The sequence below is a fragment of the Acromyrmex echinatior genome, chromosome 3 (assembly GCF_024713525.1).
Source record: "Acromyrmex echinatior isolate Ae372 chromosome 3, ASM2471352v2, whole genome shotgun sequence".
NCBI classification, from domain to species: domain Eukaryota; kingdom Metazoa; phylum Arthropoda; class Insecta; order Hymenoptera; family Formicidae; genus Acromyrmex; species Acromyrmex echinatior.
In genome coordinates, this window is record NC_141854.1 from 3,269,691 (window position 1) to 3,295,174 (window position 25,484).

At 29.9% G+C, this 25,484-nt stretch overlaps 1 protein-coding gene, 1 long non-coding RNA gene and 1 pseudogene across 3 annotated transcripts; 1 reads left to right on the top strand and 2 right to left on the bottom strand.

Moving 5' to 3' along the window:
* The first annotated feature begins 2,471 nt into the window (after positions 1-2,471).
* Positions 2,472-2,766, top strand: LOC147910123 (uncharacterized). The gene is made up of 2 exons (XR_015544452.1): positions 2,472-2,565; positions 2,673-2,766. It is a non-coding gene; the product is annotated as an uncharacterized LOC147910123 (long non-coding RNA).
* Positions 2,767-9,449: 6,683 nt separating this feature from the next.
* On the bottom strand, positions 9,450-10,679 carry LOC105144984 (ribosomal RNA small subunit methyltransferase NEP1-like; annotated as a pseudogene). The gene is made up of 4 exons (XR_015544451.1): positions 10,271-10,679; positions 9,792-10,139; positions 9,669-9,754; positions 9,450-9,582 (listed from the first exon to the last, which is right to left on the bottom strand). The product of XR_015544451.1 is annotated as a ribosomal RNA small subunit methyltransferase NEP1-like (transcript).
* A 4,511-nt stretch (positions 10,680-15,190) lies between these two features.
* LOC105153658 (nardilysin-like) lies at positions 15,191-21,162 on the bottom strand. The gene is given in 14 exon segments (XM_087403963.1): positions 15,191-16,145; positions 16,284-16,749; positions 16,905-17,295; positions 17,465-17,472; positions 17,546-17,840; positions 17,951-18,427; positions 18,518-18,807; positions 18,809-18,832; positions 18,915-19,085; positions 19,163-19,368; positions 19,437-19,629; positions 19,701-19,814; positions 20,347-20,479; positions 20,672-21,162. Coding segments are annotated over 14 exon segments (2,937 nt in total). The 5' UTR covers positions 20,746-21,162; the 3' UTR covers positions 15,191-16,050.
* Positions 21,163-25,484: the final 4,322 nt, after the last annotated feature.

Genomic DNA, 25,484 nt, shown 5'->3' on the forward strand with positions numbered 1-25,484 from the left:
CGTCAATGATAAACAAAGATGAAATGATTCACTATATCTACTCACTCTCTTGCTGGAAAATGCCTATTTATTTTATATGTGTTATTTATAAAAATATGTTTTTGTCTTATTATTAAAATTTTTTATATTGTATAAAATGTATTTATACAGACAAACCTTATACAAGGAATGAAATGATAATCTTAGATAAGATTCGAAATTGTATGCAGTTATTAATTGTTTAATATAATAAATGTCCTTTATAAATAAAATATAGGTGAATGAAAAACGAGTGAATAAGAAATTGGTGTAGCTCAAGAAGAATTATCGTTCTGAATTACCCATAACTATTGATATATTTTAATCAATGAAAGATATTCAATTTCTTTCATGTGATGACATAATACATATAGTATCCACATGATCGGAAAATATCATAGCTGCGGAGAATTTAGCATTATCTATAAATGTATATTATTTAAATTATATAAAACAGTATGTTGCCGAGAATGATTTTAAATTGCATTAAAATTCTTTTTCTATTTCATAATTATTCAGAATATTTATAAATACACATATGGATTTCCATGGAAGTACACTACTTTGAATTTATAAGCATGTATTTATGAATCATCTAATAAAAACTGAAAAAATATGTGATGTTAAATATTACTTACCAAAATAAATGAATTAAAAATGAAGAATCCAGTATGAATTTAGCATATTTATCACCTATTGTAAAAATAAACTATATTTCTGCTGATAATCTTTTTTATAATGGTGCGTGGGTAAACTCATAAAGGATATATATTGGAAGCATAATGATAGTCTATGGGCAAATGTAACACAGTAAGAATATACATGTTTTCTTAATCTTTAAATTAATCTTTATATTTGATTAACTGAACATATTATAATCTTTACTTAAACTTAAAAAAATTGAGAAAACATATATAAAATTTTTAATCAATTAATATACTTATTGTTATTACAGCACCGATATAAAAAATGCTTTCATTCTGCTAGAAAAGATTCAAAACTTGAAGTAATATGTAACTATTAAGACTAGAATACAAATATTATCTAGATTTATGTCCACATTAAAACTGACTGGGTAAATGAAGTTATCGCGAAGACAGTTTTTATATATTCCTATATAATATCTTTTATATATATGTTTGTATATTCTTGATAACTTTTTAGCAATTTTCTCCTCGTTTTTCTTTTTTAGCAAATTTATATTAGCAGCTATAGTAGAAAGATGGATAAAATATCCATATCTCTAAAAGTATAAGAGCACACATTGAAAATGAAATGATAGAAATATTGTGTACTTGTAAGCCATTAGATGTTATCATACTTAGAGAGGAAAATGAAAACATTTTGTTTTTTCGATTAATGCAAACTTTAATTGCTAATAACTCTGTCATTGTAATGTTTGATGCTTCTATAATCCATCATTATATTATAATATCACATGCTTTCGACGTGTGGAATACTTCCAGGTGTTATAAACTATATTATGCTTAGAAAATTATACAAAGTATGCAAATAATTTTTTTTGAAAAGCATTTCATCGGAAACATGTATTGTTCCATTCGCAAAACTTATCCAAAAACGAACTATAATCCCTCTTCACCAATTTTAATAATGTATAGCATAGATGTACTGTTTGTGTTAGATATATGTCTAAAAGTATAAACATCTTGATATGTTTACTTTAATATTATGATTTCAAAAAAATAATTTGTCTTTTAATTAACTGGTCAAAATAAAGCTAAATAATTTATCCCTCTTTAAGACGTATAATACAATAAATAATATATTATGTTACAATTCTTTCTTGATAACATGAAGCTTCTACGGATGCTTTCTATATAAAGATTATGCGTTTCATGGGTTTCTTCCGTGTCCAGATCCATTCTTGGAATGCGCAAGCAACCCGCGAAACGCATAATCTTTAAATATCTTCATAATCTTTAAATATCTTCTTGAATTATATTAAATAAAGCATGTTGCGTTTCATTCGCATTTTCGCCGTGTGATTTGTTCTATCCATGATGTCTATGACAGACTATGCAATAAATGTTTGCGATTTAAAAATCAATTGACAGTTCACTTTTAAAAGGTTATGTTTAATACAGACATAACTATAAATTCAAAAATGAGAGAGAGAGGGAGACAGAGAGAGAGAGAGAGAGAGAGAGAGAGAGATATGCAAATTATACATATATATATATATATATATATATATATATATATATATATATTTATATATGTATATACATACAGGGTGTCATGAATATACGCCCCATTCGTCCCAAGCAGGTAGAGTGGACTAAATTGAATAGAAAAATCCTTTACCATTTTGTAATGCTAATTTTGTAATTCACAAAATGAAAAAAATATAGTAGCAAAAAATCGTTTGGTAAGAAAAGATTATGGATGCTTTCTAACAAGCGACTCACTCAGTACACACAACACAGTGATTATCTGTGTCTCTTGTTAGAAGGCACCCTATAAAGCCAAAATGGTTAAAAGGTTACTGTCATATGTGTTTCTTGTTGGAAAGCCAGAATGAGAAAGGTTAGTATTTTTATGTCATTCGTGAAAATATTTCTTTTATTTATCATACAAATGATTAAATATTATAACAATAAATTGTGCTTTGCTTAATTATAATCCAATTTCAGAGGCGTTCATCGTGGACTGACTTTTTAATTTACTGCCAGAGGCGTTAGTCGTGGGCTGGCGAACTATAACAAAATGCCACAGCCGTAAATCGTACCTTGTTGTAGATAAATGTCAAAAGCGTTCATCGTGTGGGCTGATTATCTTTAATTTACTACAGATCATTTTAATTATCAAATATGGTAAAATACGATTGCGGAATCAATTTGTAGAATTTTGCATCTGCTATTGAAGAAATGTGAATGCATTGTCATGATGGAATCAAAAACTGATTGCTTGACACGAAACAAAGAAACTAATGAACACATCTGTCTGAAATTTTAACAGTAATCTTGAGAAAAATCAAACTTTTCTAAAATTATAGCAGTTTGATATTTGTGGAATCATTTCTGTATTAAACCGAAAACTTCTCGAACTTATATCCTTGTATAAGTCAACAATCAATAATAACTATGTATTAGAATCTACAATAAAAATAGTACGTTTCATTAAAAAACATGGACGTGACCTTGATCCTACAAATGCCACCCAAGATCAACTGAATAATAGTAAATAACTTCTTTGAGACCTTACAATTTTTCTGAAGCGTTTCTTCCAAAAACGTTATGTAAGAGCCTTAGCACAAGAATGGTCGTAATTGAGTCGTAGAACGTGAATCATAGTCATAAGTCAACGCACTATATATTGGCGTACTATGTATGCCGATACAAGTACAATTCCCATTTTTTCACGATTATATAGTCAAAATTATAGTCTTCTGTATGTCCAACTCATAAATCCGGGATTTTTTTGGACATCCTATATAATATACATGTTATATATGTGCTCTATATATATATATATATATATACATATAAAACATACATTACACGGTCAATAGTCATATGCATAATTTTCATACGACGCTGTATGTTTATGAAATGTATATAAGTATACATATTCAAAGTGCTTTAGTAAATGGCTAATGGCTAATTATACATTAATAATGAAAATCCATAGTTACATTATTCGATTTTCGATACTGGCAGTATATAATATTTAACAATAATAACAGTAATAGTATTTTTATTATATGTAATAGTATTTTTCCCTATGTCCAAGACCTACTTTATCTCTTTTTTCTACGTTTAATAAAAAGAGATATGTTTTTTATAATCAAATGTACAGATATTAGTGATATATGCTTTTATATTTTCAATATCAGAATATACATACAATTAACATAAATCAAAGCTAATGAGAGTCAAACGCAAATGATCAGACGTAATATCTTAAAAAAAATCAAATTACGAATCCTCTGATGAATGATATCTTCTTTACTTTGTACATTTCAATTCACGTTGAAGTTCTCTTCAACAATACAGATATTACGAAAAGCTCACAAATACGGGAAAGATTGTCACTCACAAATTGCCAGAGATGAGGTGATGTAAAATTTTAGTAGATAGAAAGCGTGTCAAGAAGCTTTGATACGTAATTGATCATAAAATTACATTTATACAAATCTATCTACTAAAATTTTACATCACTTTATCTTTGGCAATTTGTTTTTTTGGATATATAAGTTTTTCGTATACGTAGGCTGGAAAAGTTTCGGCAATCTAATACTTCCAGCGGCGCCAACGTTCTGCTACTATCATATCCGTAAAATTAAACATTTTTAACCTATAATTCAGTTGACAGTTTGTACTCAAGCCAACTAGTTTTGTTTGCATAGTATTTTAAAAGAAGTTATTTTGTGAGAAAATGGAAATTTCGCTTGAAAATTTTCGGGCAATGATTTTTTACGATTACAAATGTAATCTAACTTCGAAACAATGGATCGATCGACTTCATTTGGCTTTTGGGGATGAAGTACTATCCAATAGGACTGTTTATAATTGATTTGCCGAATTCCAGCGTGGACGTATCTTTCTTTGTGACGAATTCCGTAAAGGTCCATCCACGTCTGTTGTTGCCACTAATGTTGATGCTGTGCGTGAAATGATTGAGCGAAACCGGCATATGACATACCGCGAGATTTAGGCATCCTTAGGCATTGAGACATGAAAGCAATACGATTTTGCATGATCACTTAAGCGTACGGAAACTTTGCAGTCGTTGGATCCCACACAATTTGACCGAAGCTCAAAAATAGGCTCCTGTTAAATGGAGCAAAGAAATGCTCAAGAAATTCAAGGGTTCAAGGTCGGTCAAATTTGGTCTACAACATCATTACTGGGGACGAAACATGGATCTATTCGTATGAGCCCAAAAGTAAACAACAATTCACTGATATTTGAGTATTTCAAAATGAATCGAAACCAACAAAAGTTGTTCGTTCACGCAGCCAAGCAAATGATTGCTCGTTTCTTCAGTTATACCGGACATGTGGCAACCGTGGCTTTAGAGGATCGAAGGACTGTAAATACTGATTGGTATACAACAATTTGTTTGCTAGAAATCATAAATGAATTGCGTAGAACAAACCGAAATCGTCGCATCATCATGACAACGCCAGCTGTCACACAGCACGTCAAATCATGGATTTTTTATCCAGTAAATTCGAATTGATGACTCATTGTCCGTATTCACCTGATTTATCAACTAATGATTTCTTTTTGTTCCCAAACGTTAAAAAGAAGATGCGTGGTGAGCGATTTGAGTCGTCTGAAGCAGTTGTTGAAACATTTCGTACACTGATTTCTAAGATTACAGCCTCAGAGTGGAAAAAATGCTTCGAAAAACAATAAAGCCATACCGAATTTTACATGTTTTTTTTTCATATTGTTTGCAGAAACTTTTCCAGCAGCCTACGTATCTATATTGTCTCATTAGCCTTAATTTATATTAATTATACGTATATTTTATAGATTTAAAGTCTTCTATATAATAATTGTTCTTCTCAATATTAGAATATTGCAAGTGTGTGCATTATGATGTATGAATATCTACACAAATTAGAGCTAGAAATAATTTATGCTGAGGTATTCATGCAGATATTCCCTATGTTTATTTATATAAAATATTGCAATTAAATTTTATATGTACATATATATACATTATATTTTATATGTATACATACAATTTTAAAATTGCATATTTAAACATAGAGAATGCATAAATAGTTCAGCATAAATAACTTCTACTTGTAAGGTGTGTATATTCACACATTATAGTATTAGGTGTTGGAATTAATTCGTAGCGTTTTTAATGAAAGAATGTTATTTATTTCACATGAGCATTAAAAAATACATTAATGAAAGTACTTCCCATCACTTGTAAAACGCTACGAATTAATTCCAACACCTAATATATATATATATATATATGCAATATTATATAATATTGCCTATATTATATTTAAATACATACACTACTAATATCTGTATATTTTAGCATGAGTAACTTCTACAACTTTTTATTAAACGTAGCAAAATATGGAGCAGCTTCGTATATTATATGTGTAATACATCTATGTATTGCTAATACATGTTACATCCTAAAATGACATTGTACGAAAGGAACAATGCTATTATGGCCATGTGTCAATGTACACTGTCATTATTGAAAATCTATAGTTACGTATATTACATATTTTCAGTACTCGCAATTTATATCGTTACACAGTCGTAGTATCACTTTTTCCTATGACCAATGTCATTTTAGGTCATATATTATTGTCAATATATGGACACATGTTGCATATATGTATATATGTAGTTACTCCATTTTTTGCTGTGTCTATCAAAAAGAGAGATAAAAATCATCTATACTCAAATATATTATTTCAAATAGACATATTACTGATCTGGAGACGATAGTGTCTTGGCGCTAAGATAAGCCAATGTCATATTTATACGTGTAATATGTTAAATTGTACGTGTATTATAATATATCAGTAAAAACACACATTATTAACAATTACTCATGCTGGAATATTCATGCAGATATTCTCTATATTCATTTTTATGTAATATTAGACTTTTATATTATACAATAATATATAATGTGTATGATATATAAAATTTAATTCTAACGTTGTATATAAAAAGACATTCATAAATACGAATTACAATTACATTTTGTGTATTATAATGTATGTATACATACACAATGACACGAAATATTATTCTATTATTGCATATAGACATATTAGTGAATTATTGATATATGCAATATTAAAATTATATTTTGAGTATTATTGTGTATATGTACATTATAATACATATAAAATATAATTATAATTTATATTCACTAATAACAATATTAGAATTATAAATGTTATGTTTATGCGATGTGAACACACACACATTATACAATGTATGTACATAAAATTCTAATATTACGTATAAAGAAATAATATCTGCATGATTATCTCAACATGAGTAACTTTTATCTGTTTATATAATGCGTACGTGTGTGTGTGTGTGTGTGTGTGTGTGTGTGTGTGTGTGCGTGCGTGCGTGCGTGCGTGTGTTCACATAATATAATATACATACAATTTTCTATATTAGATATATGAGTCGACATGTTAGTAATGAATGTACTATAAGTATCTATCTCTTTTTATTAGACAGCGCAAACAGAGTTACATCATGTATGTGCAATGTCGTATTCATTTATTGATGATATGTTATCCTAACTTAAAATGGCATTGGGCACCATAACATCACACGTCAAAAATAAAAAGTACAGCTTTAAAAGAGAGCAGAGCAAAATGTCTGAAGACATCTTTCGCAGTAATTTTTAATGGTTCAGATTATCTTTCGTTTATTCAGCAAATGAGAATGGATTAAAATGGATTAAAATTTTTTTCTATCCGAGTGCGTTTAAATTTTAAATAGCAAACACTTTTTTTTGGATTTAATTGAATTCAATTAGATTCATTTGGATGCAATTAGACTGAAAAACTTTCATTTCCTATTCAAAATTTTGAATTGAACAGTATTCACAATGCAGAGAAAAAGTTAATATTATTTTTAGATTGAGAGATATAGAAATATGCTCTATGCAATTGCTATAAATGAATAAAAATGCATTCAGGATTGAAAAGCATTCATTTTAACATTCGTGAATCAATTTATAATTAATATTATAAATGCACAAATGAATATAATTATTCTGATTATTATGAGCGCTGATAAACACAAAAAAAGTTAACCATTTATACTTAATAATATTATTTCATTCGTGCATTTTACAATTGATAAATTTCAAATGTTATAATGAATATGTTTGATTAACACATGTTTGTCGCTATGTACATGTTAATGCACATCAGTTTGTCACATTTTTTTTTCATCTTTAACAATTTTATCATATCTATGTTGCCGAATAAAATGTATATACTACATGAGCTGAAAAGTCCCGGGATTTTTTAATAGGTGGTGCCACTAGAAAATGAATATGATTCATTTCGAGAGGTTCATCTGTCACTAGTTTATGTATGAAGTTTCATGACATTTCGTTCTTTCGTTTACAAGCTACAGTCGTTTAAGTGGCCTTACTTTCGCCTTCGTAAAAAAAAATGGAAAAACAGGAATATCGCATCTTGATCAAACATTGTTTTTTGATGGGAAAAACTTCTGGACAATCATTGAATTGGTTGCAGAAATGTTATCCCACATCTGCTTCTTCGAGAACAACAGTTTATCGGTGGTTTAGTGAATTTAAAATGGTTCGTACAAGCACCGAAGACGCACCTCATTCTGGAAGGCCAAAAGAGGCTACGAATGCGGAAATCATAAAGCAAGTGCATCGAATCATTTTGAGTGATCGTAAAGTGAAGTTGCGCGAGTTAACTGAGGCCGTGGGCATCTCAAAAGAACGGGCGGGATACATTTTGCACGATGTTTTGGAGATGAAAAAGCTATTGACACGATGAGTGCTGCGTTTGCTGACCATCGACCAAAAACAGCAGCGCGTTGATGATTCAACGGCCGGTTTGGCGTTGTTGCAGCGTAATCGAGCGGACTTTTTTCGACGTTTTGTGACGATGAATGAAACGTGGCTCCATTACCATACATCTGAGTCCAATAGGCAGTCTGCAGAGTGGCTGAAAAGCCACGAAAGGCGACCAAAGCGGCCAAAAGACCAACGCTCGGCTGAGAAGGTTATGGCCTCCGTTTTTTGGGATGCGCATGACATAATCTTCATCGATTACCTGCAGAAGGGAAGAACAGTTACAGGAGAGTATTATGCAGCATTATTGAATAAACTGAACGACGAAATAAAGAAAAAACGGCCCCATATGGCGAAGAAAAAAGTTCTGTACCATCACGATAACGCACCGTCACACATGTCCTTGAAAGCGATGGTTAAATTGGACCAATTACGATTCGAATTGGTTACTCACCCACCGTATTCTCCAGATTTGGCCCCCAGCGACTATTGTCTGTTTCCAAAGCTCAAGCGGTGGCTCCAGGGAAAGAGATTTACATCGAATGAGGAAGTCATCATGTGGAAACCGAGGCGTATTTCGAAGGCTTGGACGTTTCGTACTACAGAAAGGGCATCGAAATGTTGGAAAATCGCTGTACTAAGTGTATCGCCGTCGAAGGCAACTATGTTGACGAATAAATATAACTTTGCCCAAAAAACGCTTGTTTTCATTAAAAATCCCGGGACTTTTCAGCCCATGTAGTACATATTAAAAATTTATTCAGAAAGAACATCAAAGAGGAAGATGTCATAATAGGACAATAAAATTACTCTACTGAAATAATGTCCATTTCAGAAAATCTTTCGAATTGTGTTCTCGAAATTTAGATAAATTAAAAATATATAATACATAAATATATAATATTATAATTTTTTTTATTAAACAACTCCCCAAACTTCTTCAAACGTTTTACATAATTGATTACAGGCAATGGCGCCTGAGAGAGGATAATTATTAATTGAGGTATCTTCTGTGTAATCTGTTTTGATCTACAAAGAAACAAGAATATAAAATATTTTATAATATAGTTTTTAATATAATGGTAGTAATATATCATTTAATAATAATAATTTACTTGACCATGCCATAGCTCCAACTACGATAACAAGATCTTCATTAGGTACAAGATTTCGTGGATTTAGTACTTAATAAAAAAATTGACTATGAATACTGCCTTAAAAGGATATATAGAAATCACTTATAATCTTATAATAATATTATAATAAAAACGAGTTTATAAATCTTTATTATTGCTATTTAAGTTTATCTATTATGATATAGTTAAAATGATCGTAGGCATTTACCCATCAATCCAGCAAAGTGTTTGAATGTCTTGATAGCCTAGTTGATTGATTTCTATCAATACATTTTTTCTGTATGTATATACATGTATATAGACTTGTAACAATCTAGCTCTTAATTTAACGGACTGTCCATTAACATTAACAGACAATGATAAATGATATCTGGTCTACATGTGTCTGGATCACGCTTATATTTTTTCAAAATGTATGATCAACAGTTGCAGTTCAAAGCTATTTCCAACCTGCAATTATGTTTCATGCTTATTGATGCAGAAAAATAAAATTATAAAAAAGTAAATAAATAAATGATAATGATAAAAAGCATTGTTGAATTTGTAATTATCAATAGATGTAAAAGGAAATATAACCTCACTTTTACAGATTCCAATTGAGAATTTTCCAATATAACGATAAGACGCTTTTCTTGATTCTTGATATGGCCTATTTGCAAATGTTTAGGAGCTGGATCATATTCATAATTATCCTCATCACGCTTCTTCCTTTTGTTTCCCATTTTACACGTTCAAAATAATCAATTAAAATTAATTTAGACTGTAGCCATATAAAAAACAAATGCGATTGTTTGATATTGATACAACTGATAGAGGCTCGTCCTTTTTGGCTGAACTTTACATCAATTCATCTTTCTTCTTCTTCATCTTTCCTCCTGGAGAGAAAAGGAAGAAAGATAACTGATGCAAAAGTTTAACCAAAAAGGACAAGCCTTAAGCGGGGAGCACAGACTCTTGTAAAACGCATAAATGCATGTAATGCATAAGGAGATGTAAATGTACCAACCGAAGTCCTTCATTTCCTTCTTTTCTATGAAATATAGAAGTCTGATTGGTTCAATTTCTTATGCCTCATGTTTTATGCGTTATGCAAAAGTCTGTGCTTCCCGCTTTAATGGTCATTCCACAATAAGCCATTAGTCATAAATCAGAAGTTAAAAACTGTTGGTAATTGACCAATCACAGTCGTCAATTTCCAACTTCTAACTTCTGATTTATGACTAATGGCTTATTGTAGAATGCGTGTAAAGGCTTAAACACAACAGGCACAGGCAACAGGGAATAACGAGCCGTCCAATCAGATCTCTGGTGTATAAGTTCGATATTATATCCCAGAGTTCTAATTGGATGACTGTTGCTTGTGCCATTGTGTTTAAGTCTTAACACGCATTCTACAATAAGGTCTGTTCTACAATACGTCATATATCGGCGTCGGATGTCGAACGCATGCGTATTCGGTTGTTGTGTGGAAAGAAACAATCGACAATCATGATTGATTAATTTCTTACGGCAAGGCATACAACGTCTCTCGACTGATTGTAGACTAGGGCTGCGTTCGAAAACACTCATTGGTGTACCACTAATACACACCAGCCATTCGGAAATACTCGTGTGTACTAATGTGAGATCGTTCGAAAACATCGAGAGAGTCACATCAAGTGCCACTAAACTACCCGTGCGAAAAGCAAGGGGAATCGATGTGAGCCGGTATGTAATGGCCACAGCACAGACTAGTATAACGCATAATGCATAGTGTATAAGAGAATCAACTAATCGAAATTCTTCTTTTACTTCTTGGAATGGGAGAAAAGGACAATTACATCGTGTTCTTAGGTCAAAAAATTTTGAGCAGTTATATTAATCTAGAAAATTTGTCTAAGTTTTATTATTTTTTTATTTATTTTTATTCTAATTTTTTTTTTCATATTGCTCTGCCTTTAATCATATTTTACGCACATTATACAATAGATTATTTGTACAAATATTGTAAAATTGTATGTGTCCAGTACTATTTAGAACAAAACTAATTGTTCTAAGATCGACAATAAGCCTCGCAGGAACTAATAAATCTTTAGACGATGAAGCAACATCCAGCATCTAAAGTTTTATATCACTGATGTCAATTTTCTTTAAGGATTTACAATAATAAGACCTGCTACAATCAGAATATGGTTAGTTGTCAAACCTGTTATGCTAATTGTACAATGAGTTGCTAATCGGAAGTCTTAGGCGGTAAAGTTGACCAATAGCCAACTTGTAAAACTAACGCTGATCAATCAAATTCATCGATTAAGATTAATAGGTCTTCTACAATGAACCATAAGTTATAAATCAGAAGTCAGAAACTTGACTACTGTGATTGGTTCGTTTCTAACTTATGACTTATAATTTATGATCTATGGCTTATTGTAGGTTGCCCATAAGACTATCGACTCATTGTAGAATCAGCATTACATCAACTTGAATTTTTATGATAAAAAATTTTACCATTGTCTAAAGTCGATACAGCAACATATAATTACTCGGTAGGATAGTAGAATGTTTAATAGGCGCCAGTAATCGTGGAAAGAATGACTTATATTCCTTCCTTTTTACAATCATATACCGCCGTCGTTCCTCTACAATCATTCCACTTTTCTTCACCGGTGAATTGTTTAGCTCGATGTTAGGGTTAAACATGAGCGGGAAGTGGAATTGAGATGACACACACGCCACACGGAAGCCGTTCGAGAACACTCATCACTCAAAGGCACACGATACCCTACTATTTCTCCATCGAAACACACCAACAAGTGATATTTCCGAACACAGCCTAGACCTAAATAAAAAATAAACAATTTTTGTCTTTTGCAGTTTTTCTGTAAAGTTGATAGTATTTGAGTAAAAATGATTGAAGACCAATTTTCGGCAATTTTTATCAATTAATATCTTGTTAATTGCGAAAATTGCAAAACAGTAGAGGACTTTTCTTCTCAATTTAGTCCATTCTGCTCTTATGTGAAAAATTTATCATTATTTTCCAGACACCCTATATATAGTCAGCTTGGTAGCTTGTAAAAGTCTATAGTAACGTAAATTATAGATTAATATTAGAACTACAATTAGTAGTACAAGGAATAATTATTATGAAATAAAAATTTCAAAACGAAACCGTGAGTAATCAATACGCATAAAGGATCATATTAGCAAATGCCATGCTATTGTTTAAATTTGCATAACTTAATATATATATATATATATATATATATATATATATATATATATACAGTCAAATAAAATGTTAAATAGCAAACAATACATTCAAACATAATTATATTTATGTGGTAATATTCTTAAGTTTAAGAAAAATGAGGAAGTAGGTGTAATTATAAATGCTCAAATGTACCTCAACAACGTTTCAAAATATTTGAAAGTAAAAATGCATTATAATAAAATATAATAAATATATATTTAAAAGGTTTTTTTTTAAACATGATTTTTTTCTAAAGCTATTTAAAACATATATAAAACATTAAAAACATGTTTTAAACAAAAAAACTAAATGTTTTGTTTTTTTTTTTAAACACGATTTTATTAATCCTGTCTGTATGCGATATTTGTTGAAGCCCCTGAGCTGTCATGACCGCTCATCACACGCATCGATAGCGCATGGTGAATCGCACTCCGAAAATTTTTGCGTATTCTAAAAGTTATCGAATAAAAAGTGTCGCTACCTTTCTGTCCATGAGGGTACCGTCACATGAGGCATAAGTTGTATAACCTGCATATTCTAATAATTTTACTAGAATACATTAGATTTTATTTACTAGAATACGCCATTCTAAAAATTGGGATTCACATTAAGCGTATTTCGCAGAAGATTAAACAATTGCGACCAATTGCTGATTAGAATTTTTGTTGTACACTCTAACAGAAATGCTAAACGAATTTACGATTGGTTTTCATAATCTACGCGTCTCGACAAGTACGCCTCATCGGGAACCTTTTCATCGCGTACATGTGAGCGGATGATCGAATGAATCATTAAAATCGGAGTTTTGTAAGAGAGAAAGAAACCACTCTTAGGTTTACTCAAAAACTGCGTTTTTGAATGAAACCAAAAAATATAATTTTTCTGGCAAAAAAGTGCGTCGCTCTGCCCTATCTGAGATATTAAGTGCTAAAGTTGATGATTATTGAGGTTAGGAAATCTGTAATTGTAATAAACTGTCCCACATGGGTTCCGACTGGTTTCCACTGATTTCGACTTTCCACGTGATACAAAGGAGTTCACGACTTCTATATCTGTACTGTTGCCAAATTGAAAGCCACGTGCATTTTTTAAAATAGAATAAGCTAAAATGAGCCAGAAATTGGATTTTATGCATGGTAGTTCCATGTTTTGGCATAACAACGAAATAGTGTAAAACGTAAAGTAACTAAGCGGAAATTGTACAAATAAAACGATATGATTGGTCGGCGAAAGTTACGCTTACGCAAGTTATGCCGCATATGACGGTACCCTGAGTGTACATGGGACGGCATCCTTAGGATGAAATCACACGGTGCGAAAAACAATTGTTGAGTAGAGAATGCGTCAGAAGAAGCAACCAATCAGCGTTATTCTACATTATTTCGAATAACGCTAATTGATTGTTTCAATGATGCATTCTCTCTTCTGTAGACTTTTTCAGCACCGTGTGATTTCATTCTTACTGATTATTGATTCGTTACGCGGTTACACCTCATTGGACTCCACTCTTCAGCCATAAGAAATGGACGAATCACAATCAATTATTCATCTCGCATTTGGCTGTAATTGATCAATTTAAAATACATATGTCTACTTATATAAAATTATTGATATTATGTCCTTAACATTTCTGAAAATATTATTAAAATATTTATAAATATTAATTATTTTCAATTTAGTGCAATTTGAATTCACAATCCAGTAACAAACAATTCTTATCAGTCCATGCTGCATTTTACATTAAAAAAACGTTTCGCCGCGATTTTAAGTACATATCCAATTCTACACTGCGCGCTAAAATCATTTTCAATAAATTTAAACTTATACTGAATACTTATACTGAATAGATGTAGCAGTTTTCCATATTAAAGTAAATGTTGGTACAATACTTTTAAGGTTTACAGTATATTACAATAACGTTAAATAATGTCACTTTTAATATTTATATAATATTATTAGGAGTGGACACATAATCATTCATTAAATTATTTCGAGAGTATAATATAATAATATTTTATAATTTTAGTAAAACAGTCTTAAAATGTTACATTTAATATTCTAAGAATATGCCTAAAATATTACTTAATATTAAACAATATGCGTCTATAGGGCTAGATAGTACTTAGGAAACGAATGTAATCTTATTTTTTCTCTAATTACAATTAAATACGTAATTAAATTAGAATTATAACTATATAATTATTTGTATGTATTAATAACTGTTTGATGTCAAAATTATAACCTAAAGAAATAATATAATCACTTACAGCATATGTCGATAATAAAAAAGACATATCAAAATGGCGCAGTGGATTGGTTGTGAGATTCATCTTCCTGAAAACCCGAGTTCAAAACCTATCAATGAGCGCTAAGCATCAAATAACTGTGAAGAGTTAGTAATATAAAAAAAAATTAATAAGTAAAAATTCTTAATAAAAATTTGTCCTAAAACTTTCAGGATGTACTTATGAAAAAAAATAACTTATCTTATTTTGTATCTAATTATAGCTAGATAGATGCTAAATAATATTTAGAAAGTTTTTTTCTTATGTCATTATTTTACAACCTTTCTTAGCTTTAATCATTAGTTGATTATTTATATATAGTCTACTAAAAAAGTGAGCGTTATTAGCACGTCGCATTACTTAGAAAAACTAAATAATAGTGATAACGCAACTTTACTAACTCATGACTAGTTAATCTAGTTAACCACTAGATTTAATTTCTACACAGGATAAGTTTAAAATGTTATATTAAAATGGACAATATAATAATACGACAATATAATATTACGAAATCGAATTTAATTAATATGACAAATTAAAATGACAAGAAGTTTGAAACGGTAATTCACAATTTCACAATCATTGTGTATCATTTTGTATTGATTAAGTATTACTCATTAAGCGCTTTAAGAATAACAGAATTAATCTGCTCATTATACAGGGTGAATCAGAATCGTTGAACCAACTTCTTATCCTATGAGAAAATTATCGACTGCACGCACGTTATAATTCAATTAGATATGAAGTCGATAATTTTCTCACATAGGGTAAAAAGTTGATACAACGACTATGATTCACTCAGTATATACATACATACTACATAACTTTTTGGAATCATCTACGTTCAGTGCTTGTAATATTGCGATATTTTAATAGTCTGGAAATTGTCGATTATACAGTCCGAAAAAGAGTACATATCTTTTTTATGAGACTCTGTATCTATAACAATAAATTTTTGAAATTTTAATTGTTTTAGCAATTTTAACTTAATATGACAAGAAAAAAATGGAAGGTAAGACTGATGTCATAAAAATGAATATTTAGACCAAAGTTCGAACAGAAAAGTTATCTGCTTACTTAATGCAATTTCCTTTGGAGTTCCTGCAACATATATGCGCAATTTTTTTGTTAAAGATTGATATGTGTACTCTTTCAAAAATTTCATCAGACTATTCATATTTATGTTCTCTATTGCAAGCGCTTCACTTTCATATCTGTGAAATATGTATTGCTGCTTCGTGATCTCACTCCAGTTTCTGTTTACTTCGTTTTTTAAAATCTGTGCATCATCAGATTGCTTTAAAATTCTCAGACTTTCTTTGACATGATCTAATTTGCCTTCTAAGAATTGTGGTAACTTGATGCGAAACGATCTCAGAAAATTCTGGATCAGATCATCAACATATTCGAATGTGTATTTATTTTCCTGAATATAAACAGTAATAGAAAATCCCAATATTTTGTTGATATCTGTACGGTCACACAAAACGTTACTAATTCCTATAGTTCGGAACTCATTTATTAACCATTCTTTCATTATCATCTAAAAGATTATTATTTAACAGATGAGATGGGCAAATAAAATCAATCACAGTAATAAAAAATGTTATTCACATTTCATTTACTTTTAAAAGTAAATAAATATAAATTGAAGGTCTATGTATTTAAATATATAAAACAATATTATTAAATACTTACGAGTATTAAATCGATTAAGACCGATGATTCAATTGTAGCAATACCGATTTGATAATAATGTGTTACTACAGAGTCGACACATGTACGGTTAATATTTTTCAATTTGTAACAATTAAATTTTGTTTGGAGTCTGGATATTACTGCGACTCTAATAAATTGTTCCGTAATATTACTAAAGTTAAAACAATTAATTCGTGTGATGAATGATGTTATAATTCCGATCGTACAGCCTTTCATTATATTGCCTTGCACAAGACACTCGATAGACAGAAAATTGTTGAAGGACTTTACAAAGCCTTGGAAGTCTTCAAAATTAATATATTTATATAGATATTCGTACTTGTGAACGTACGTATAATAGGGTCTCTTTAATATGCATAATTTCATATTCCTGCGAAAAATAATCAATACAAATATTACTAATTGGAAATGATAAAAAAATGTAATAAATATAATTCTAATGTTATAAAATTAATTATTATAAAAGATGTCCATTATTAATTATTTTTTTTAGTCATGTAAGAATTTTATAGTTTTTGCGATTATGCTAGATAATAAACAGATGATACTTGATGAATTCCTCAGTTTCCATAAATTTGTTGTAATATGTCCTTAATTGTTGCGTTTTAATAACTTCAAACAAGTCTTTCGAAACAGAGACTAGACGTACTATATATTTTGCAATAAGCATCAACAAGGTCTGCAATATAAATAAAATATTTATGTATGTCGAAATTATACTTATCATTTCGCCAACACAATTTAAAGCGTATACCTACTGGCAGTTTTTGACCAAACCCGCTCATTTGTATTGTAATTCCTATAGCTTCTTCACTGACATCGATATCATAATCAAATCCAACCGTTACAGCCGGATATAATTCTTCGATCAATAGATATTTTAATACATTGCAGTACATATCCAAGAGAGCAGCCCTAAAATGTTAATAATATGACAATTAGACATTATATATAGAACCAACAAATAATTGTGGTAATATCATTATATTGTACAAGTATTGTTACATGTCCAGGTTATTACTTACTCTTTTGGTGTTTCAATTTTGACAGAACAAACAATATGAAGGTTTATATGACACATTGGACAATAAAAATTCGGGCGATACCAAATCTTCAAAATCTTATCATGGTATACTTTTACAGGATATTTCGAAGTTTTTGCTGATACTGGTATTAAGGAAATACTGTCGATAAGGAACGCATTGAATAATGATAAATTAAAATCAGGCAATGGCTCGATGAATTTCCAATATTCGATCCGCTCTTTTGGTAATGCAGTAATTGAATAATAAGCTTTGAAACATGGCGCGTCCGTATCTAAATCTAAATCATTGCCGAAATTCATGATGTTCATCGTCTCTGGCGTCAAAAAATTCAAACATTCTTGTATAGCTTCTGGGTTATACTCGAAACAATTATGCTTTCCAGTTAAATAATCACGCGACGAATAGAAATGCATACTCTTACATAAATCAAACACATCATCATGCTTATTAAAAAATCTAAAAAAGCCAAAATATAAGTGGCATATCTTATGTTTATTAACAGTATTTTTCTTTTCTACACATCAATTTATTCCTAAATTGATTTACCTAAAATTATTTTTTCCAATCTTATAAAACTCATTATAAATCCATTCTTGTGGACCAACTCTTTTTACTAATTTAATAAAGGAAAATATTGCATCTAGAACGTCGCTCAGATGCTGTTGTCCCTCACGGGAGAGTTCTACTATAATCTCGAATAAAACATACATAGAGTTGTATCCGAAACCATTATCGTTATCACAGATACCGCAGAACAAATCAAGGGCCCACATTTTTCTACGCAGATAACTATTTAAAGATCCACTTTCTTTATTCTCAATAATCGATGAAATATATAGGCAAAATCCATATTACATGTAACTGTAAAAGACAAGTTTTATTTTTATATGCATTTGTACCATACGTACAGCATTTTTTGAATTTGCATGTCTAAGATACGTACTTGGTTGATATCTTTGATGGATCTAATTTTATACATATTTTTGGAAACGACAGTATCAAAAAATTGGTCCTTTTCAAATTCGGTAAAAGTATCGAAAGACAGCCAATTACTTACTATACCAGCAAAGGAGTCTGTGACATATTTTTCCAATGTATCTAGCGGTAATCTCGCCTATAAAAAGATATATCATACTATGAATTAACTATATTTAATAAGAAATCATTGCAATTATAAATTATTAAAGTTACCTGGATAGTTAGCATCATTTTGTGAGCGCTATACTGGTTCTCTCTGAATTTGTGTAGCTGTTCGTACAGCTTGTCATCATCTATATTACTGTATGATGTTAACTCTTTCCATTGAATCGCATTGGGTGGAGGTTGAATTCGAACAATATGGGACAATACTCGTTCTTTCCTATTTTTGTCACAAGACAAGCAACTAGACTGAAATTCTATGTGAACATGAAGTATAAAATAAACCGTGGTTGTTGCAACAATATTACGATTATTATTTATATACCGTTTTCTATTACTTCTCGCTCCCGCGTGATGGCATCTTTCGTCAATGATGCACGATCAATGAAAAATTGAACAAAATGATCAAGAGCTGGTTCCAATTGTTTCACTGAGATATCAAAGTAAAATCTTGTATATTCGCAGTCTGTTTCACTATTAATAGTGCCACCATAGAGACTGACATATTCATTAAAATTCTGCAAATAAATGATATTTAAACATTTAAATGCACAAAAATTTTATAATAAGTTCACTTATGTTTTAATACCTCAGGATATTTTTTGGATTCCTTGAAAACCATGCGTTCAAGCAAATGTGCAAGGCCTGGAAGTTCCGGTGGGTCGTTAAAACTGCCTACTCTCACACATAAGCCACAAAATGCCTGGGTTTAAAAAATATATATATACCTATGCGTATCATGCGTTGTAGACAGAATGTTAAATTAATCAAGCACGAGTAATAATGGGATTATTCATGAACAGTTTACATATTTCGAAACGAATCCATGACATCTCATTTACAAATAATAGAGGAGTTACGTTTTTTGAACAGAAGTATCAAATATAACTGATAATATCAAGCCTGTATGTTCGATGTATGCTATTAGTGTCGAATATGCTATATAGAATTTATTAGTGTCGAATATGCTAATATAGTGTTCGAAAATGCTATTAGTGTCATTGCGACATTTTATCTTTTCAGGTTTGATGAACGATAAATATAGATGGATACAATTGCACTAATTATGCGCTTCTGAACGCAATTTTAAAGAGCTAGATTATTTTTTATAATTTTATAATCCCTCTATTATAATCCTTGATATTATAATCTCAATGAAATTGTAGTAACTTCTTATTATGTAAAAAGATAATACGATAGAAATGTCCTAAAATGCTGAATTGTCTTACTTATACCTTCGATACATCTCTTTTAACTGGTTTCGAAGGACCAGCTTCTTCATGATCTTTATAGTTCATATTGCCATAATTCGCTCCTTGTAATCCAGATATTAACAAAGCTGTTAAACCATTTTGCAGCCTAACGACTCTAAGTTTGAAAGACAAAACAAATAACAATAAGATGAGGAATTACTGAGGATCATATAAAAACACTTAATTTTTCTTTGTAGAAAATACATTATAACCTTTCCCTTAAAAGATTACCATCGCATTTAATAATATATCTCATGAATATTTTAGTCGAAATCGTCTTTTTTTACTAAGACCATTTCCATCTCACCTATATTCGGTCGTATCATACTCCGATTTGTCAGGCGGCTCCAAATATTTCTTGCCTTCGGTCGTACGCTCCATCATTATATCAACGTGCAAGAAACCAGAAATTATAGACACAATATGATCCGATCGGAGAATTCAAAATAAAATTTTTATATGTTTCATCTTTCTTTCTATTAGACTGAGCGTAGTTTTAATCAGCACTCTAGACGACACGTCTTCACTCTGTATGTTGTCAGTCCTCGAACGAATATCAATATGAAAGTCAATACTAGCGTCTTGTGTATGTACATTGTAGCAGAGTGGAAACAGAAATAATAAGCAGCGTCATAGATAGTACGCAGTGTCCGAAAAATCAGAATTTTGGATTCAACAATGAGTACGCTATTTCTATCTATTTCAATTCCCGAAACGTTTGTTTTCATCACGTACTTTACATGTTAATCAGAGATTAACTATAAATTACTTAAAACCAAATTTCGAACTGTTCATCTATTCTAATATCTCTTCCATGTTAAATAAATACCAGAAAATTTGTTATACTTGGCTCAGGAATATTAGATTTTTTGGAGGCAAATTTGCCATAAAAGATATATTTGCAAGAATTTGTTCGAAATTCCTTATATACATATATATTTATATATATATATATATATGTATATATTCCTTATATACATATATATATGTATAATACGTTCCGACGTATTATACAATATATATAATATATAATTTATTTTATCGGAACAAAAATCATTATCAAAAGAGAAGTTGATAAAATTAGAAGTTGAACAATTTCGTTTATTTTTAAGGTCGTACGTATATTTTCCAATGATACAAACTTTCAACTTTCCAACTTTCCATGATAGAATTTTTTTAAGAATATAGACAAAAGAAGGTCAAAGAATCAGTAATGTAGCAAAGAACTTTAATTTAAATCATAAAAATAATATAATAATTACAAATCATTACGACTCCTATCGAGTTATTCTCAATGTTACGATACATATAGAATATTACAAATCTCGTTATAAGTGTACAAAATACATTTTTATGTATTCTTCATTTTGTGCATTGCTACGAGTCAATTAAATCGGAAATCGAAGAAGTGAGAAAGTAATACTCTAGAAAAGTGAGCAAAAGAAAATTAATACTTAATACATACAAATTAATAATTTATATGATGTATTGTAATGATGTATCGTATCTTCTACATTTTATTTTCTCGACTATTCGTAATTAAATTTCATGTCAATAATATTAGTAATTCTAATAATAATAGGGATAATGTAAAAAATTTTTTACTATTCCATTTTTTGATTATGTACATGTTCCAATTTATCCTATCCTCTTTTTATAATTTTTTTTACTGTGTTAGGAATGGTAAAAGCCAATTTGTAATGAAACATGTTAGTAATAGGTGTAAATTTTTCAGATATTGTATTGAATATACACATATATATATATATATATATATTCAATATACATACATATATATATATATATTAGGTGTTGGAATTAATTCGTAGCGTTTTTTAATGAAAGAATGTTATTTATTTCACATGAGCATTAAAAAATATATTAATGAAAGTACTTCCCATCACTTGTAAAACGCTACGAATTAATTCCAACACCTAATATATATATATATTCAATACAATATCTGAAAAATTTACACCTATTACTAACATGTTTCATTACAAATTGGCTTTTACCATTCCTAACACAGTAAAAAAAATTATAAAAAGAGGATAGGATAAATTGGAACATGTACATAATCAAAATATAATTTACAGAATATTTCAAGAAATGTGATGTTATTAAGGTGGGCCAGACTAAGAGACAGTTAAAGACTACATAGACATGTTTCAGATTTGAATAAGAGTTCGAAAACTCTATTAGTGATTTCATTGAATCATTGGAGGAGAATCACAACTTTAAATGAGATAAAGTGGATATATTAGATATAGAACCTTCATACAATAAAAGATTAATATCTGAAATGGTACATATAAAGAAACAGAAACATGGAATAAATAGATAAAACGACACGGATTCTTTCCCCAAATTGTATCTAACATTATACATTCCCTTTTTCCCTCCTAATATTTTTCTTCCTTCCTCTTCCCCCCTTTTTGGCCATTCTCTGGTCTCTTTAAGTGTATTTCCTTCTTGACATAGCAGTTGTCGAAGTCAGATGTTCATTATTCTTGCAAATTTGCTTCAATTTTAATTAAGAAACCAATCCAGCAAACGAAAATGAATTAAAATGGATTCAGATTTTCAGAAATATTGATTCACGAATGTTAAAATGAACGCTTTTCAATTCTGAATGCATTTTTATTCATTTATAAGAATTGCGTGGAGTATATCTCTATGCTTTTCAATCTAAGAGCAATATTAACCTTTTCTGTGCACACAAATGCAATTGTGAATACTGTTCTATTCAAAATTTTGAATAGGAAATGCAGTTTTTCAATCCTATTGCATCCAATTGAATCTAATTGAATCCAATTGAATCCAAATAAATCCAAAAAAATATTCGCTATTTAAAATACGCATTCGGATAGAAAAAAAATTCAATCCACTTTAATCCTTTCTCGTTTGCTGGGAATTCGTGATTTGGATTTCTATCTTCCTATGTTCTTTCTCTCTCTTTTTTATTAATAGATTCTCAATATATCTACTGATATACCTGATAAGGTACATTACATAGATTATTAATTTATATGTACTAAGTACTAATTTTCTTACGTTCATGGTCACTTTTCTAGAGTATAACTTTCTCACTACTTTGATTTCTGATTTAATTGACTTGCAGCACTACACAAAATGAAGAATACATAAAAATGTATTTTATACACTTATAAGTTACGAGTTTTTGTAATATTATATATAGTTACTGTAACATTGAGAATGACTCGTCAGAGTCGAAACGTATGTTTTGTTTTTTGTAATTATATTATATTCATGATTTAAATTAAAATTCTTTGCTATATTATTGGCTCTTTGCTATTTTTTGTCTATATTGTTTTATACTTACAGAGACTTATTATTAATTATTAATTTTTTAAGAATGTTGTACTTTTGATTTGTTCGACAATTGGAATTTTTTTCGTAAATATCTCAGATTTAGCTATATATATATATATTTTTTTTTTACGTGCAAAATAACTCTTATAAAGATGGAAGATTATTAAATTCCTTACAAAATCGTTTTCTATTCATTCAAGTACGATCAATATTTTCTAAGATACGATTTTAAAAATATTTCCTTTTATTTTTGAAAACTTATTTTTTAACAATTTATGTAAATATCTTGACTTCGGCTACTCCTACGTAAAAAGTATTTATTATCAAATTAACAAATTTTGAAATTCTCAAATTCGTTTTTTTATTAAACCTTGTAAGAAGAATAGTTGTCAAGATAAATAAATTTTTTCAAATTGTGGTGATTATGATAATTGTGACCTCTCAAGATAGAAGTTATATTTAAAAGCACTTTTTGTAAGGAATATTGAAAAAATAATAAAAAAATTCTATAATCAATATTCAATTTGATAATCATAAGTTAATTTTATGATCAATTTGGTAATAACTTTTTAATAAACAATGATCGTCGACTAAAATGTTCTAGAAATTATTCAGGTCATTGACCTTGACAAGATATGTTAAGAATTTCATCTCACCCCTTCCCTGCCATGAGTTTCTACGCAAAGCGACTTCCACCTCATTTCCAGCTACGTGACGACTTTCCGCGTAAAGCGACTCTCACCCCATCTCTCCTGCTGCGGGATGTATGACTTTCCACTGGATGCGATTCCCATCCCACTTCTTCCCCCTGTTAGGAGGCCATGATGAAAATATTATATGGTGTGTGCAATTCGGCCATGCCTGTTTTTGTTCTTCGTCGATAGTGCAGAAGAACTACTGTGAAACGCGAAATATGAGACGATATTCACAACCCACTTTTATTTTAAAACTGTCTTGGGATACTAATACAATCAAATTGACTTATGAAAAAATAAATGCAACTACTTTAAAATCTACGTTGAAATTATATAATTTTATAGAATTTAAGATTATATTCATAAGTGAATCATATTCGTTATATTTCTAATTTCAAATTGCATGTTACAGAATTATATATACCTACAGAAGCGGAAAAATGTTTGAAAATTATATGAAAGATTGCAGTAAATCTAAAAATTCGCTCAAAAAAGAACAAAATGTTGCACAAAAAAGTGGCAAAAATTGAAATCATGAAGTTTCCGCACATCATGAATGACCTATAATAATTGGTGCTCGTTTAAGCAACCGCAATAACTTCATTTTATTTGTTCCCCCTGTAATAAAAAAAATATATATATATTTAAATTGTCAAAGTACGAGATATTTTGTAGATATATTATAATGATCATGCTAACGAATTGATATGACGATCGATGTTATTCCGTTTCCGTAAATTTCTCATCATGTGAAACCCAGCTATGAAATAACGTAATGGAATTGCTCTGATTGGTTAATCTCTACCATTTGTCTTTTTCATTTTTTATCCATGCCACTATTTATTCCATATTTCTGACTCCATGTGTCCCTAAAGCGGAAATTGACATCGGAACGGAACTCGCAGTATCAACATGACGAATCACTGTTGTGCTGCTATTTTCGCTATAATTTCACCGTTACAATTTGCTGAAAGAACGAAAGTTGCATATATCCTCAATATTATATGCTGTCGATGTATATTTTATAGTTATTGTCCATATAATGCGATTGGTTACATATTGTTTTTTGTTTTCTTCATTAATATGGACACA